The 17,340-nt window shown below is 42.7% G+C and overlaps 2 protein-coding genes across 2 annotated transcripts in view; both read right to left on the minus strand.

Annotated features, from left to right (window-relative positions):
* LOC119655692 (odorant receptor 22b-like) overlaps window positions 1-17,340 on the minus strand; it is a 153,498-nt gene that overhangs the window by 94,510 nt on the left and 41,648 nt on the right. The gene's annotated exons all lie outside the window — the stretch shown is intronic.
* Window positions 497-7,368, minus strand: LOC119655685 (odorant receptor 33a-like). Its single transcript, XM_038061690.1, has 4 exons — window positions 7,162-7,368; window positions 1,209-1,706; window positions 755-1,115; window positions 497-695 (listed from the first exon to the last, which is right to left on the minus strand). Exons 1-3 carry the CDS (start codon window positions 7,359-7,361, stop codon window positions 833-835), a joined length of 981 nt encoding a protein of 326 aa, XP_037917618.1. The 5' UTR covers window positions 7,362-7,368; the 3' UTR covers window positions 497-695; window positions 755-832.

The following is a 17,340-nucleotide window of genomic DNA, read 5'->3' on the forward strand; positions in this document are numbered from 1 at the left end:
CTCGTCGTTATCAATCGATGGTCCTGGATGTCCACGTGGCTCACTTTAAAGGTTTACGTCGCCTGACCGGAATTTTTCGAACTAGCGCAGTGTGGTTCGTTCGCTTACCGTATTACCTCCAAATACGCTGTTAATGGTCGCCTCCGCTGCTTTGTGACCGAGTTTGAACTTATACAGAAAAAGTATACATTCTTGGCTCCTTTCCATCCTTTTTTGCTTTTTATTCATTGTTATCACAACGATGGTCAAAACTGAAATGACTCCTTGATTAAATGTAGGAGTATTTATACTTCATTATCCGACACCAACAGCGCCAACTGGTGGTGGTTTGATATAGCAAAATCGCACCTAATTTCCCTTGATTGCCAAATCTGTCATTTCATATGCAACAACCTAATAATTGTAGAATACTGATCCGGTTTATGGCAACCTCATTTGCCTTTCATATTTGGAAGGTTGAATGAATAGTCTCGAACTCTTAGTTTTGGGAATTTTATTTGCAAATGTGAATGTAATTCTAACAATCTACTAATGTGAATACAGAACATAGTTAAGTAATCGTCACAAAATATCTGAAAATAACTTTCAATTCATGTGCTATCCTATCCCAAATTAATATCCATGATGGCTTCTTCACGTTTTCGTTAATTCATCATACTGTAAATTGCCGAGAAAGAGTAGGCGTATCGTACAATCTGAAATATCAAATAAGAATTATTTCTAATCAATAATTATGTCTTTCACATTCATTTACACTGAGAAAAGTCGGCAAGTTTATCGGCACTATTCCACATACTACGATCGGTTTACAGTTTTGTGCCCTCTGCATAATTTAGAGAATCGCACGTCTGAAGGCACGATCCTGATCAGGCCAATTACTGGCATATGCTGCATCTGCAAGTTCGTCACTCAACGATTGGAACTGATGAGCAAGAATGCAAATTGGTAAAATTTGAAACAGAAGTATGAAAGTTAATCCAACAGTGAAAATTAAGTCCGAGGGTTCCAGACTATTAGTGACGATAGATGTAATTGAAGTGCAGAGTAGAATACTAGCAATCAGAAGTTCCACAAAAAACATTTTCGGGATTGTTTCATCTAAAATTTTATAAATCCTAAAATGAAAGGATGAGTGCGCAAATTGGTTTCGTTCCTAGTTTTTTCCATGGGAACTAGATTTCATTTCATACTAAACCAAGAATACTCACTTTAAAATGGTGATGTGATGTTCAACAAGGGTAGGGATATTTGATTGAGTAGGATGTTCTCTTTCCTCATAACCGAAGCGCAATAATTGTTGAGACAGAATTTTTAAATGTGCGTTCAACAATAGAAAACATATGGGCGGGTACATGTCGTTGGAAACAGTTTCAAGTACTATCATATGTGCAATAATACAATCATACAGGAATTTCATAACAATGTACTGTTCAAATGGAGACCATAACGGTAATATCGGTACTCGGCCTGAAGTGAAAAGAAAACCCACTATTTTGCAATATATGGAAAATAAGCAGGCAGTGAAGAAATATTTGAATATTCGCTGGCCTTTTTCAATTGCTTGCTTTGCGACTATTTGATCTTCCGGTAAAACCACATTTTCGTCTAGAATATGAAATAAGTTGTCCACTTGAAACAACTTCTTGCGAACCAAAAGCGTCACCAAATATTGAATGACTTTGCATAAGACAGCGAGGTAATACGACATATTGTGGCGCGGCAGGATTCGCGGCATTCGAAATTTATTTCGAATGTTGCGAGTGCGAACGAATAGATGGCGCGGATCTATCCACTTTGCGGAGCATGACACGGGAGTGGAGGACCGGCGAGAAAAGTGTGCCATGAGTTAGGGGCAGAAAAGAAACAAATGAAGTGAGACATCTTTTCTGCCTCTAACGTTTGAGAAGCAACAATACAAGTCAGTTTTTCTTGTGAATATTTAAACTATACAGCCAACGGATAAAAGCGCCTTATAAATTAAGTTCAGTTTTTCTTGTGAATATTTAAACTATACAGCCAAATGAATTTATTATTGGTTAAATACTTAATTGGTGACCCCGATATTAAAAAAGTGACAAATTGTCCGCCATCGCCGCCAATGTGTGTGGTCGGATTAATGACGTAAAAATAATAAATCCGGAAAATCAGAATTGTGCAGAGTCCAGCCAGCGAGCATGTTCAGAGCAATTTGGCGCTGCAGCGTTCGGAAAGGATAAGTTGAACAACCGCCCGGTCTCCTCGCAGTCAGTGGCCGCGTCATTGCCGTCGTCATTTTGGGATATCTTCCAATAATTTCTAACCCCAGAATAAACCAACCATTTTTCCTCGGCTAAGACATCGCAAAATATCATCCCCGGAATAGCAATGACAATTTTAATGGAGAATTAAGCTGCCATAAACTCCTTGTTGAAATCCTCGCTTTATTTCACGCGAAAAGCCACAAAGTAAAATATCTTCCCATCAAAGACGAGCCAAGATTTTTTCTGCAGCAGAACAGACAACTCATACGTACAAGAATGGTGGAAAAGGGCAAAAAGACAGCGAAGAAAAATAAGAGATTCCAAGGAAGTCGACGTTGCTGAAGAATAAGAAAACTCCACAACGATCAACAACAGCAGCAAACGGACGTCCCCAGCACCGCCAACGCCGCAGCTACAGCCGACAAATTCGACCAGCGCCGCCGTCGAGGAGGACCCCAGCTCGGCTTGAAAGTTATACTTAAGTGAAATTATTGTTAGCATTAGTTGTGCGCTATTCGCACTAATTGTTCAATATATTAAAAGTTGTAATAAAAATTGAAACCGCTGCAAGAGACGGCGTGAAGGTGTTTAGCATCGCGAGTTCTCCATTTCATTGGTGGTGTTTTTGGTCTGCGCTGGAGAGCGTCCGCTTCGGTCGTCGTTTGTTCTCGTTTCGTGCGTGCATTTGTGGGTGCGGCCTGCCGTTTCAGTATAAACTCACCGCGTTTGCATTTCAATCTCGTACTTCTCGGTAAGAAAAATGTCGTTTGACAATAAAGACGCAGCAGGCCCATCGGACCCGCAAGTGACCGCCCTCGCCGTACGCGTTCCTCCGTTTTGGCGGCGGAACCCCGAGCTGTGGAAGCACAGTTCCAAATGTCCGGCATCACATCGGACGCGACCCGTTTCAACTACGCGGTGGTCGGCCTGGACGAAGAGTCCATACTTCTGGTGTCCGACGTAGTGAAGTCGACATCGTACGTGCAGCTCAAGAGCGAGTTGATCAGGCGCCTGTCGGCAAGCGAGTCGGCAAAATTAGACCACTTGCTGGCGGGTTTAACGTTGGGTGATCGAACTCCCAGCCAATTGCTTCGTGAAATGAGGCAATTGGGTGGGAGTAAGATCGGCGACGACCTGATCAAGTCGCTCTGGCTGCGTCGGCTCCCGGAGGGCACCCAGGCGATCCTCGCTTGCGTCTCCGGTTCCTTGGAGGAACTGGCAGCGACGGCCGACCAGGTGCAGAAGGTGTACGTACGCCCAACCTTGGCGGCCGTTCAACCACCGTCGGATGAGGTGGGTGACTTGAGGCGCGAGATAGCCGCTTTAACAGCCAGTGTGGCCGAGATGCGGGCGACGTTGGACGCTCAGCGTTCGGGCGCCAGATCGCGAGCACGCTCGCGGTCTGCCACCCGAAAAGGGCGATCAGGTAGCAGGTCGTCAAGACAGTCCACGGACCAAGGGATTTGCTGGTACCACCGCAGATTCGGGGATAAAGCGACAAGATGTACGCTACCTTGTAGATTCTCTCCTACCGCAAAAAACTAGGTCCGCGGGGGGTCTTGGCGGCGGCCACCCAGAACGCAGCGCCACGTCGCCTAACTATTTTCGACCCCCTCAGCGGGCGCAGCTACCTCATCGATACTGGTGCGGAGGTTTCGGTTCTTCCCGTACCTCGGCAACATCAACTTTTCCCTCAACCGCTCAAACTTGCGGCAGCAAATTCCTCCCGCATAAACACGTACGGGTATAGGCAAGTGGACGTGAGTCTTGGCTTGCGTAGGACGTTTTCGTGGCGTTTCATCCTGGCGGATGTCAGCTTCCCCATACTAGGCGCAGACTTCCTGTGTCACTATGGATTGCTGGTGGACTTGCAAAACAAGTCTCTTATAGATTCCACGACCAACCTTAATTCGTCGGGACATATGGTATCTCACCCAGGCAATAATCTTTCCGTTCTTTTAGAAGACATTACCGACTCTCGTGTTCGGGCACTTCTCCAAAAGTTCAGCCAGATTACTACCAAGTGTAGTCTCTCCAAACCAGTGAAGCACAATGTGCAGCACCACATTATCACTACTGGTTCCCCGATCTTCTCGAAGGTGCGTCCTCTACCATCTCAGAAACTGGCAATTGCACGGAAAGAGTTTGAACAACTCGTTCAACAGGGTATCTGCAGGCCCTCAAACAGCTGTTGGTCTTCCCCACTGCATATGGTCCCTAAGCCAAACGGCGAATGGCGCCCATGTGGGGATTACAGAAGGCTAAATGCACAGACTGTTCCTGACCGATATCCAATTCCACTCATCCACGACTTTGCGCATCACCTCGCGAATTGCCGCATCTTTTCGACCTTGGACTTAACCAAGGCTTATCACCAAATCCCAGTAGCTCCTGAAGACATTCCAAAGACGGCAAGATGCACACCCTTTGGACTCTTCGAGTTCACCCGGATGACTTTCGGATTGTGCAATGCGGCGCAAACCTTTCAAAGGTTCATTCACTCAGTCCTGCGAAACCTCGAGTTCTGTTTCGTATATTTGGATGATGTTTTGGTCGCTTCTTCCACTGAGTCTGAGCACTTAGCCCATCTCGAGTGCATTTTTCAACGTCTCCTTGAGGCCGGTTTAGTCCTAAACGTTGAGAAATGCAAATTCCTTCAACAACAGGTGAGATTCCTCGGCCATTTCATTTCCCCTGAAGGAATACAGCCCGACCCAGACAAGGTGCAAGCGATAACAAGCTTCCCGCGTCCAAAGACAGTGAGGGAGTTGAGGAGGTTCTTGGGCATGCTTCTACTTCTACCGTCGTTTCCTGCCCAAGGCCGCCCATCTCCAGTCCATTTTGAACGCGTACTTGTCTGGCCCCAAAACTAAGGACACACGAGAGATCGTGTGGTCTGAAGAGGCTATCTGCGCGTTTGACAAATCCCGTCAACAACTGGCTGACGCTACACTCTTGGCATTCCCTCTGCAAGATGCACCCCTAGCCGTTTTTGTTGATGCCTCTGACATCGCAGTAGGTGCTGCCCTTCACCAAAAGGTGGACCAAGTTTGGCAGCCGTTGAGCTTCTTCTCGAAGCAGTTGAATCCTGCTCAACGGAACTACAGCACCTACGATCGCGAACTGCTCGCCGCATACCTGTCCATCAAATACTTCCGTTTCTCCCTAGAAGGCAGGCCGTTCACAGTGTTTACGGACCATAAGCCTCTCACGTTCGCTTTGAAACAGAAGCCCGACAAAGCGTCCCCTCATCAGCTTCGACACCTGAGCTTCATAAGCCAGTTCACGTCAGACATCCAGCACGTGTCCGGGAAGGACAACATTGTTGCTGACGCTTTGTCTCGTGTCTCCGAAGTTAACATCTCCGCCTCACTCGATTTCTCGGCTATTGCCAAGGCGCAAGTGGATGACGCAGCACTTCAGAGCCTCAAGTCCAACCCCAAATACAAATTTCGGGAGTTGCCCATCTTCGGCTCAAACCTCTCGCTCTGCTGCGAAGACTCGGAAAAGGGACCTCGGCCATACATTCCGGCCACATTTCGCAAGGAAGTGTTCCACACAGTTCACGACTTGGCGCACCCCGGCATCAGGACAACAAACCGGTTAGTCACCGGAAAATACTTCTGGCCCTTCATGAACAAGGATATCAATTCCTGGGCCAGAGAGTGCATCGCATGCCAAAAGTGTAAGGTCTCCAGGCATGTAAGGAAAGAAGTGGGCTCATTCCCCCGCACTACCAAGCGTTTCCACACCATACACCTCGACATAATAGGGCCTTTGCGAGACTCGCACGGTTATAAGTATTGCCTCACAATCATCGACAGGTTCACGCGGTGGCCTGAGGCAATACCTCTGAAAGACATTACGGCGCAATCATGTGCTGAAGCCCTCTGTCGAGAGTGGATACCTCGCTTTGGCGTCCCTGCAGTGGTCATCACTGACCAGGGAATGCAATTTGAGTCCACCCTTTTCTCCGAGTTAGGCAAACTCCTTGGTTTTAAACGCCAGCGGACTACTGCATACCACCCGCAATCCAATGGGATGCTAGAACGTTGGCACCGGACGCTGAAAGCCGCCATTATGGCACGCGACGACCCGTCCTGGACTCAAGTCTTGCCTCTCGTCCTACTCGGCCTTCGAACAACCCGCCGAGAGGAATTTGCTGCCAGCCCCGCGGAGCTGGTTTACGGGGAGAACCCAAGACTCCCAAGCGATCCGGTCTTCGACAAGAGATCGGGTCTCACGGAGTCGGGGTTGGTGCGTCTGCTGAGGGACAATCTCCGACGCATCAAAGCGCCACCACCCTCTCGACACTCGTCCATACCTGCTTGTTCGCCCAAGGAACTGGACACATGCACGCACGTGCTGATCAGGACGGATGCCGTCCGGAAGCCGCTGCAGCCTCCATATGAGGGCCCGTACCGCGTTCTCGAGCGGGGAGAACATTTCTTCCAGCTCGAGATCGGTGGTCACAAAAAGGCGGTCTCTTTGTCCAGGCTGAAACCCGTGTGCGCCCCGAAGCAACGTCGTGTCCGCTTTGTGGATTAACGGCGAACGAAGTTCGGGGATCAGTCGCCGAAACCCCTAGGTTTCATCTGGGGGCGGAGTGATGTGGCGCGGCAGGATTCGCGGCATTCGAAATTTATTTCGAATGTTGCGAGTGCGAACGAATAGATGGCGCGGATCTATCCACTTTGCGGAGCATGACACGGGAGTGGAGGACCGGCGAGAAAAGTGTGCCATGAGTTAGGGGCAGAAAAGAAACAAATGAAGTGAGACATCTTTTCTGCCTCTAACGTTTGAGAAGCAACAATACAAGTCAGTTTTTCTTGTGAATATTTAAACTATACAGCCAAATGGATAAAAGCGCCTTATAAATGTTTATTATAATATATGTATTTATTATTGGTTAAATACTTAAATATTATTAAGAATGCACTTGACTTCTCCACAGAATACAACATCCAATGTTATCGCTAATATTAAGAATATATTCAGACCCAGGGTGAAACTCATATAAACATAATAACACTTAATGAACTTGGTCCAAGGACCTAAACACAATATTCTCCAAACCAAGTGAATTTGCTTCAAACCGCGATAAGTGCCAACATTTTCCATTCTGTAAGTACTGAAGTCAATTAGATACTAAAAAGAAAATAAAAGTTATGAGCCACGCAAGAGAAGTCAATGCCAATGAGGTAAATAAATAATTGGCACAGAAAATTATAGATCTAACCATCTAAGGAATTTACTGAAGAAACTTTCTCCTGAACATGTGTAGTTCTAGCATTTTGCATGCACATGAAAATTAAGTTCGCAGACAAAGTTGTTTTTGTGGAGGATCGAGGTCAAGTTTGCTGGAAAGAAGAGTGAGGTAGTAAACTTTTCAAATTTGCTACAGTAATGTCCATAGTCATACGAAGCCGTGGAAAATTGCAAATTTTACAACTGCAGACAGAGAAGGATAAACGTGAGTCTGCCGCGCTAAAAAACGAGACAAATTGTACCAACTGGTCCTCCAAGTTAGGAGTTGGGTAGGGCGGACAACGCTATATGGAAAACTACATGTTGCGGAGGCATGAAAGGAACTTCGGACTTGGTAGATTTTATACTGACGAACCTTGCATCGAAAGTAGACAAACGATTCAAGTTCCTATGGAACTTGGGATTCATGTACAGAATAGAAGCTGCTAAACAGCTAGTCGATATCCTATCTCAAATATATGAATTGAATAGGGACCGGTTTTCTAGAAAATAGTCACTAAACCAAGTATTATTGCAGCCAGCTAGTAAACCATGTGCTGGGAGTAGATTTCCTAGTCAGCAAAAAAAAACGCTGTTCTCAGTAATCAATTAGGGATGAAGCTCTTTTTTACGCAATACGTCGGCTCCCACAGCATTTACAAAATTATCAATAAGCACACATTGCAGATTATCCAACTAGCAAAGTCACATGAAATGCTCGATGGAAATACCTTATTTGCGCGGAAAGAGCTCCACAAATAAACGTACGCCTGGCCAACTAAATTCACTAAGTGCTAATCGAGCGACGGCATTTCCCAGCCTTGGTCAATACAGGCTGAGATGATTATCTTATTGTCATAGTGCTCCGGACTCAAATTGCAGCACCTCCTCGAATTCCCTCTAACAGTCAGGTGAGAATGATTCTGAAGTCATCCATAACATTATCCTTCGTAACATATATGTTATGAAGCTCCAGAAGTCCTGGAGATAAAGCTTAGATCTTCACAACCACCTGAGGAATCTTATCATTATTATATCAAAGAACGCGGATACGTTAATTTTGCAGTCGAATTCTGCGTTCTTTACAAAAATCATTTGAGTTTCAAATAGTGGTTTTATTTTATTCGGATTTTAACTCCGCCATGCTATTAACATAGTATGCTGGTCCCAAGCCCAGGTAAAGGAGAAGGGTTTGAGGCAACGGACTTTGTACTATCCTCAGTAAAACTAAAATAAAATGGTGAAACCAGGGAAAGAGATAAATAGAGGATAGTTGGAGTTATTCCACTATGCTAAATCCTACCTGTTCTCTATTGATGACAGGGACGGCGAGAGCCCGACCAAAAAAATTAAATGCCTACCAAAAAATGCAATATCGTTAGAAACAAGATGATCGGATTGAGCAACTAGCCTCGGAAAAATGTTACGGCGTCCACCAGTCAAAGCCCCGGCCCTGTCAAGAAATGAACAAACGCTCTTGACCCATGCACGGCGTCGGCACGTAAGCAAGTTAGTCCGAGCAAAACAAACACGTGTCTACACGCTAAATGTAGGCACCCTACCTGGAAAGACCGAGGAACTCGCAAGAGACCTTTGGAAAAGGCGCATTGATATCTGCGCTCTGCAACAAACCCGATGGTCTGCAATGATTGTGCAACTGAAGTCAAGGAAGTAATAAAACGAATGAAATCGGGGAAAGCACAGGACCTGACGACATCGCATCTGAAGGCTGGAAAGCGAAGAGCTGGGACCCAATACTCTGGCTCAGTGAACTCTTTAATCGGGTTATTCAGGAAGGTAGAACACCATCTCACTAGCAAGAAAGTACCACTGTTAGAATATGGAAAACCATACCATCAAGACTTTTGAACGCATTCTTGACAACCGTATTCGCGAAATCGTTGAAATAACCGTGAATCAAGCCGGATTTGTCAAAAATGGTGGAACTACTTACGCAATACACGCTGCGCGGTTAGTCATGGAGAAATACCGTGAAAAACATCGCTCTCTTTAAATTGCATTTCTGGATCTAGAGAAAGCGTTTGACCGTGTCCCACACGAACTCATCTGGTATGCTTTACACTTAGTACCTGCATAACTCGTGCGCTGGGTTCAATTGCTCTACCACGATCCGAAAAGCAAAGTTCGATGTATGAGGGGTGTATCAAAATCACTTCGTGTCTCTGCTGGTGTTCATCAAGCAAGCGCCCCCTCACCACTCCTCTCTGTTCTTGTTATGGACACCGTCACACGGGATATGCAACGTCCAGCGCCCTACACACTGCTTCATGCAGATGATGTTTTCTTAGCATCTGATAGCAAAATTGATCTCGAGCAACGTCTCCAAAAATTGAATGATCGCTTCATGCAACACGGTCTCAGATTGAACCTAAACAAAACTGAATTTTTGACGACCGATCCCCATGAAACAGGCACAATCACTGTCAGCGGCAGTGATCTGCCCAGAACTGAGCGATTTAAATACCTCGAGTCAACGCTGCGTTATGAAATTGCTTCACGCATTAACGCAAGCTGGATGAAGTGGCGTTCCACAACTCCCCCAGTCCTTTGTGATCTACGTATCAACGAATGTCTCAAATCTAAAATTTACCGCAGTGTTGTGCACGCTATCGCCCTTTGTGGTTCTGAGTTTTGGCCGACCATAAAAGACAATGAACGGCATCTTGTGGTAAAGGAGGCCAAAATTGTTCGTTGGTCTAGTGGCGTGACACGTTTTGACCATATCCGAAATAAGAATATCCGCGATCGATATGCATTTGCACCGATCGTGGAAAAATTGCGAGAGACGTGTGTTCGATGGTATGGTCACGTAATTTATTGAAAATGCTTGGAAATGTTTGAAAATTTGGATAATAACCAAAAAAATCTATTTATACCAAATTTACATATATAATAGTCATAATTGCATTTGTTTTTAATTATTAAGATTATTAGATATAGTAAGGGTTATGAACGACTATATTCTTTCCAAATTTAATATTTTTATAATAAAAATTTTGGGTACAAACAACAAAAATAAGTAAAGAAAAAACACGATAAAGATGTCATGCCAATTAAGAAAAGAAAGAAAGTAAGAAAGGAATATGAATATTAAGAATCATGCATTTAATCGAAATTGATTTTGGTCTGACCTCTCTAAGGTTTATTTTTTGTGATTTTTGTACCTTCCTTTATCAGGTCGTTTAACAGTTTAGTTCCTTTGGTGATGATATTTTCGGTGTTATTAATCCCCCTCGAGACTTCACAGAGCAGTTTACTCTGGGTGAACTTGGTTTTTGAATATTGGGCCTAGGCACGTGAGTAAAATCTCTTCGTCCAGATAGGGAGATCATATTTGAAAAACAAGAGCCGCGGCCATCATTTCGCCGAACTGCTAGCGTTCGGATTAGCTAATTTTTATGCATGATAATGCGCCAGCTCATATGTCGCGGACTATGAAAGACTAACTTGCCGCTAATTAAAGATCTATTCAAGATTGGTCTTCACCTTTTTCTGACGTATACCTAATAGAAAATCTATAAGACATCATGGTTCAGGACACTTACGACGATTGCCGCCATTTTAACAACAGTGAAGAGTTCAAAAGCGCAATGAAGGGAATCTTGTTTCTAGTGTGCCAACACGTAACAACTTAGTTACCAAGAGGGATAGGAAACGTATTTAATATTAAAATGAATTTTTAATGTGCTTTCTTCATTTAAAATTCAATAAATGTTAAAAAAGATAAGTGAGTTAAAAAAACGACCAATAAATGCATTTTGCAAGTGATACAATTAACAGATTTAAAAAAAAAATTATTGGTAAGCGCTTTCTATTAATTTAACTTTTGCCACTGTTCTTACAAATTCGTAATATTTACATGAAAATGTTGATGGTCTTTCTCAATCAAAGTTAACGGAAATCAATTATATGGATTATTTAAGAGTTATTATGAAGGCTTTCTACCCGTTTTATGTCTTTTCCATTTAACGTACTATAATAACAATAATCGTTGGTGCAAAAATCCATATTGGATCAGAGCCTTGAAATGTGGTAGAGTACTTCATTCAAGACTGGAACGGTACACTACAATAGACTGTAGTAGGCAATGTGATCAATATTGAGATCATTATCCTAATTTGATTCAGGTGTTCATTTACAAACATACATGGGCCTCTCTAGACGGGACCACTTTCAACCAAATTGACCACGTGTTGATCTAACGCCGCCACCTCTCAGCCTTAAAAAATGTCAGAACATATAGGGAGCCAATATAGACTCGGATCACTATCTCGTTGGCATGGTGCTCCGAGCTCGAATAACAACACCACCTAGAATCCCCTCTGACAATCAGGTGAGAGCTAACACTGAAGCCATCCACAACACAGCCCTCCGCAACACAAATAAGAGGGAAATGGATGCCACGATAACTGCAGTCAACAGAGGACCTGGAGATGAATCATCAACAAATGAACAAACGACGGCCCAATACTGCCACCAAGTTTAGGAGAAACAGTCCGTACAATTCATCGGCTAAAAAATCATAAGTCGCCAGGAGCCGATGGAATTACAGCGGAATTGGTTAAATATGGAGGCGACCAGTTACACCAAGTGGTTCATCAACTTGTGCTCAAGATATGGGATAGCGAATCAATGCCTGACGATTGGCAAAGAGGCATTATCTGTCATAAAAAGGGGGATATCACACAGTGCAGCAATTATAGAGGTATCACGTTGCTGAGTACCATCTATAAGATATTCTCCGCTATCTTGCTAGGCCGGATAGCCCCATATGCCCAGAACATCATAGGCCCATACCAAAGAGGCTTCACTCTAGGCAAATCAGCAACAGATCAGATTTTCTCTCTGCGGCAAGCGATGGAAAAACTGTTGGAATATGGACACCAATTGTACTATCTATTCATTGACTTTAAAGCAGCCTATGATAGCATAGCCAGATCGAGCAGACGGTGATTGGCGCGAGATCTTGGGCTGCATATCAATGATGATGAAATCCGCGCACGGTTGTTGTCAGCCAACAGTTTCAGTTTACAAAAACTGTTCTGTTCGAAACGTCTCACCATAGGGTCGAAGCTATTACTATACAAGACTATGATCTTGCCAGTCCTCATGTATTCCTCGGAAACTTGGGTTCTGCGCAAGAAAAATTGCGAACTCTTGGCCGAGTTCGAGAGAACAATCCTCCGAAGAATTTTTGGCCTCTACATAAGGATGAACAATTCCGTAGCCTACACAATGACGAAATCTATGAGCGATACCATGACCGGCAGGCTGTGGAGAAAATCTGGCTCAATAGGTTACGCTGGACGGGTCGCTTAATCCGTATGGATGAGGATGATCCAGCCCGGAAAGTCTATAGGGGCAATATCTATGGTAGAAAAAGAAGACAAGGCAGACCCTGCCTAAGATGGAACGATGGCTTGGGTCAGGACGCCAGACAGCTTTTAGGGATATCGAATTAGTGGACCTCGGCGCAAAACCGGGATGTCTGGAGTTCCTTATTAAAGCAGGCCTAGACCGGATACAGGTTATTGCGCCGTTGATGATGATGATGATTCATTTACAGCTGAGTCGACCGGTATCCGACATCCAGTCACGATAACGAATCTCTCTAACCTACTATAACTACCACAAATTGAGTAGCTAGAATAAAATGATGTTCACAAATTTTTATCACAGAAAAAATGAAATTGTGTTTTAATTCTGGGAAAATTGGATTAAAGAATAAAATGTCGGAGGAGAAGGTTTAGAATGTTAGAGTGGGTAATCTAAAATAGATTATTCCTGGTTGTTGAGAGCCAAGGCGGCTTTCCGATCGACAGTATGGGTTCCGTAAAGACAGATCAACCTTTGGTGTCATCAAATTGATTACTGTGGCTTGATCGAAGATGGAATTCACGGAAAGGGTAGTACCAGTAAATATGCAAATCCCTAGCGAAGGTTGATATTCCCGCCTCTCTCGATGCTATCGTCGATAGTTATTTAACTGAAAGGTAGCTCTGGTATGACACTGATGATGGACCCCAAGAGTACGTTGCTTCCGCGGGTGTCCCGCAGGGCTCCGTATTGGGCCCACTACTGTGGAACATCATGTACAACGATATGCATAATCTTCCCCTTCCGGAAGAAGCCACAGTGGTGGGTTACGCTGACGACATAGCGCTGGTTGTTGTCGCAAAGCATCTCGTAGATGCTGAGTTATACTTAAGCGAGGCAATCAGTGCTGGTAAAAGTTGGCTAGAGAGCTTTGGTCTGGCACTTGCGTAGGAAAAAACAGAAGCGGTCCTCATCATTAAATACCGGAAGGGAAATTACGCCTGTATTAGAATCGGGAATCATATCATCACTTCCAAGCCGACCATCAAATACTTGGGGGTGGTGATAGACAGGAAGCTCAGCTATAAGAAACACGTGCAGTATGTTTGCAACAAGTCATTCACTGCTAGTATGGCGATGGCAAGGATGATGCCAAACGTGGGAGAGCCACAATTATGTTCTATGCAAAAGGAGTGCCCTAAGGTATGCTCTGCCTTCAGGACTATCTCAGAAATGCAACATTCGCCATCTCTGATGAATGAAGGCGATTGACATCGTGGACTTAACCACAGTCCGCAAACTAAGATTATTAAAAAATATTGAAAAGTAAATTTTTGGCGCCTTAATAAATTTTTTTTGTGAATTTTCGTGTTTTTTCCAGGCTTCTTTTATGAATAAAAAAAAACTACCAGATGAATCGCAATTATCTTAGTTTGCGGACCGTAGAAATATGTTCTGAATAAGTCGTGAAAATTTAAAAAAATTTTGTAGGATAGATTTTAGTCTATCGTGGCAAAAAATTTTCAACATGCAGTTTCGAGAAAAACGCATTTAAAAAGTAGAATGCAATTTTCAACCATAAAATCTTAACTAAACATTAATCTGTTATACCTACTCCATAAACCTTTGGTTTCTTGAAGAAACGATAAATTTTTTACGGCGATCAACAAAAACCTGGCATGTTACATTTTACCTGTTTAACACTGTAATTTCCAAGCGACTCCGAATATCAAAAAATCACTTTGCCTATACATTCAACACTATATCTAGATACAAGTAATGCCAAAGCAAAATCGATTCCTCGGATCTGACACACGGGATGACCCTTAAGGCACTAATACTGCACCAAATTTGATGAGCCCAACGGCATTCGATCCAGAAAAGCATTAATTTATTAAAATAAGAAAGTACGTTAATATTTCACTACTTTGCACCCTCCCTAAAGAACTTTGACCTAATTTCATTTGGAATACTATTGCAATGTTTCACATGCTGCATATAATTGCAAACTTGCAACCAAATAAGAAATTACTTTGAAATTGATTATTGAATCGAAAGTTCATCGTGTGCAGGTTCTAGGTCAAATAACTAATAAGTGAATGTTTTACAATTTTCCAGTGCAATTATCTTAGTCGTGGAAATTTATGAGAAATTATAAACCGCAGCTGTCACAGGTCACAGTAATTGACAATACTGCACCCTTCCCCAAACCTTCCACCATCGGCAAGCGTTAATTTCATTGTTTTGAATCCATATCAACAAAGTCCCTAATTTACGATTACGATTGCAAATTACACAGCTTGTGCATGTCCACGTATTCCAATTAAAGGATACTGACTTAAAGTTGCCTTTTCAATTGCCAAGAAATATCATCTTCTTACGCGGATGCCGAGGTTTCCGTACTCGGCTGTTATGGTTATGCAAAAATTGCAAATGCAAATGTATTCTAACGCGCTCGTACGAATCTCAAAATATTTTCGTGGATCACAGAATTGTGGGCATTCAAACAGGAATCCGTTCTATAGTTTATCCGATATTAATTACTCTTCATGCATTTATTACAGTATATAAGTTTCTCTAGTCCAGTGAGTTACGGTTTAAGGAGTCTCACCGTCCTAACACTTTCTGATATTGGGCACTGCACTATACTCTTCAATACAAATGCATCTGCCGCCAGTCATCTTATAATATACCTAAACGTAATTTTAATAATGAATAATAACCGACAAATTTGGAAAAAAAAAACATGAATTCTGGAATTTTTGTTTGCGTAGAAATAATTTTTTATTACCTTTCTTCACTAATTATAGAAAAATATGATATCATACCAGACATTGATTCATATTCTTTGTAATTTTTTAAAGAATCATAGCTGTAAATTTCATAATGATCGCTTTATTAGTTTTTGAATTAGATTTTCTACAAATGTGAAAAAAGCCATTTAGAGAAAAATTATTTGAAAAGTTGCATTTTGGATATGAAATTGTTTCTCCTTTTGTTTACAAACATTTACATAGTGCTGCAAAATTAGGTAAGGACATACAGCGACTACTTTCTGGACGGTCGAACCTAAGCTTGTACCCGGTTCTACACTCATAAGATAGCTTAGTTAACGATATACGCAATAACAAGATTCAATTCTGAAAACCTCACATCTGGTTTCCTTCCTCAAACTCTTATTCACATCCGTCAACATAAATCACAACAAAAATCCGCTTTGAAGAGTGCATGCCCGTTATCATTTGAATCATGACACTAACACCGCATACACCCCCAACTCTTGCTTGATATACAAGATAATACACTCCACCCGATTCACTTACACCGGGCGTAAAATTTCGTTTCCCACTCCTCTCTATATGCGCAATAAACATAAACCTATCATATTCCTGCTACTTTTCCATACTCAGTTATTGGTCCAATTTGGATCACAACTGTCACTGACATTTTCATCTTCCACTAATATTGAATAATCCATTGAAATCTCCGTAAAATAGTAGGGAAGCCATAAAGGAAACCCGCACTCACTACTACTCTCCAAGCATTTCTTCCTTGCTACCTAAGTATCTGGAACCCAAACGATATAGCATCCATAAAGTACGGAAATCTAGGACAACTCAGGAAATACCCACTATTAAATTCTGTAAAGAATTACTTACTATACAAACGTTATACCAAAGGACATTTAGTCAGCAATGAGCAATTGTGTATCATTCCCATAAAACACAAGGATGCCAGTACTTTGTTTGTCGTCTTATGAATAATACTTCACCCTTCTTGAACCCCCTTTCCATTTATGAATCAATAATTTGGATTCAATACTTGCTTCTACTTCCATGATGCTTTTTAAGGTTTTGTGCGAAACACAACCTTATTAAAATCCATTCAATTTCTGTCTGTTCGTCTGTCTGCCTGTCTGCCCGTCACACCCGTTTTACTTGGAAGCGGCTGAATCTATTGTCACGAAGTTGGGGGAGAATATGTGGTCTGTGATCCCTTTACATATAACAAGTGGCGCCATTTTCTGTTAAGTTCAAGCTGGGCTCCTTTTACGTGCGAAAAGGGAGTGCCACATTTTTTTTCACTGACTGAGGCCGTGTGTGGTATCGAATGAAAGGACTCAATTAGCAGTTTTCGAAAATGATCTTATTTCTGATATTCAACGAAACTCAGGGGAGTGAGGACTCAACGTACCCCAAAAAGTGAAATAAGGCTCGTTCTTGGAACCTATGCAACCGAAAAACCATATGAAATCTAGGCCTCGAAATACATCCCATTCCGATAACTTCTCAAATGAAGTTAATATTAGCATATTACTATATTTTAGAAATTTACCCACTCTGAAAGTAGAAAATTCTGGCACTAGTATAAGTGATAAGATAGGACATCATCAACTAAAAAGTTTGAAGTAAGTTCAACTATCATTAACAAAGAAATGGATGGTTAAAGTTTGCCATTTCACGTGAATTTATTACATTCTAAGATGAATTTATTACATACGATGATGACGTCATCA

This window comes from Hermetia illucens, chromosome 1, assembly GCF_905115235.1.
Source record: "Hermetia illucens chromosome 1, iHerIll2.2.curated.20191125, whole genome shotgun sequence".
Taxonomy (NCBI): Eukaryota; Metazoa; Arthropoda; class Insecta; order Diptera; family Stratiomyidae; genus Hermetia; species Hermetia illucens.

Excerpts from the sequence above, each read along its gene's own strand:
- LOC119655685 (XM_038061690.1), bottom strand. The coding sequence starts at position 7,361 with ATGGAAAATGTTGGCACTTATCGCGGTTTGAAGCAAATTCACTTGGTT. Across the intron at positions 1,707-7,161 it reads AAGTGCATTCTTAATAATAT|GTCGTATTACCTCGCTGTCT; the intron begins TTAAGTATTTAA and ends GCGCCACAATAT. Across the intron at positions 1,116-1,208 it reads CATCACATCACCATTTTAAA|GATTTATAAAATTTTAGATG; the intron begins GTGAGTATTCTT and ends CTTTCATTTTAG.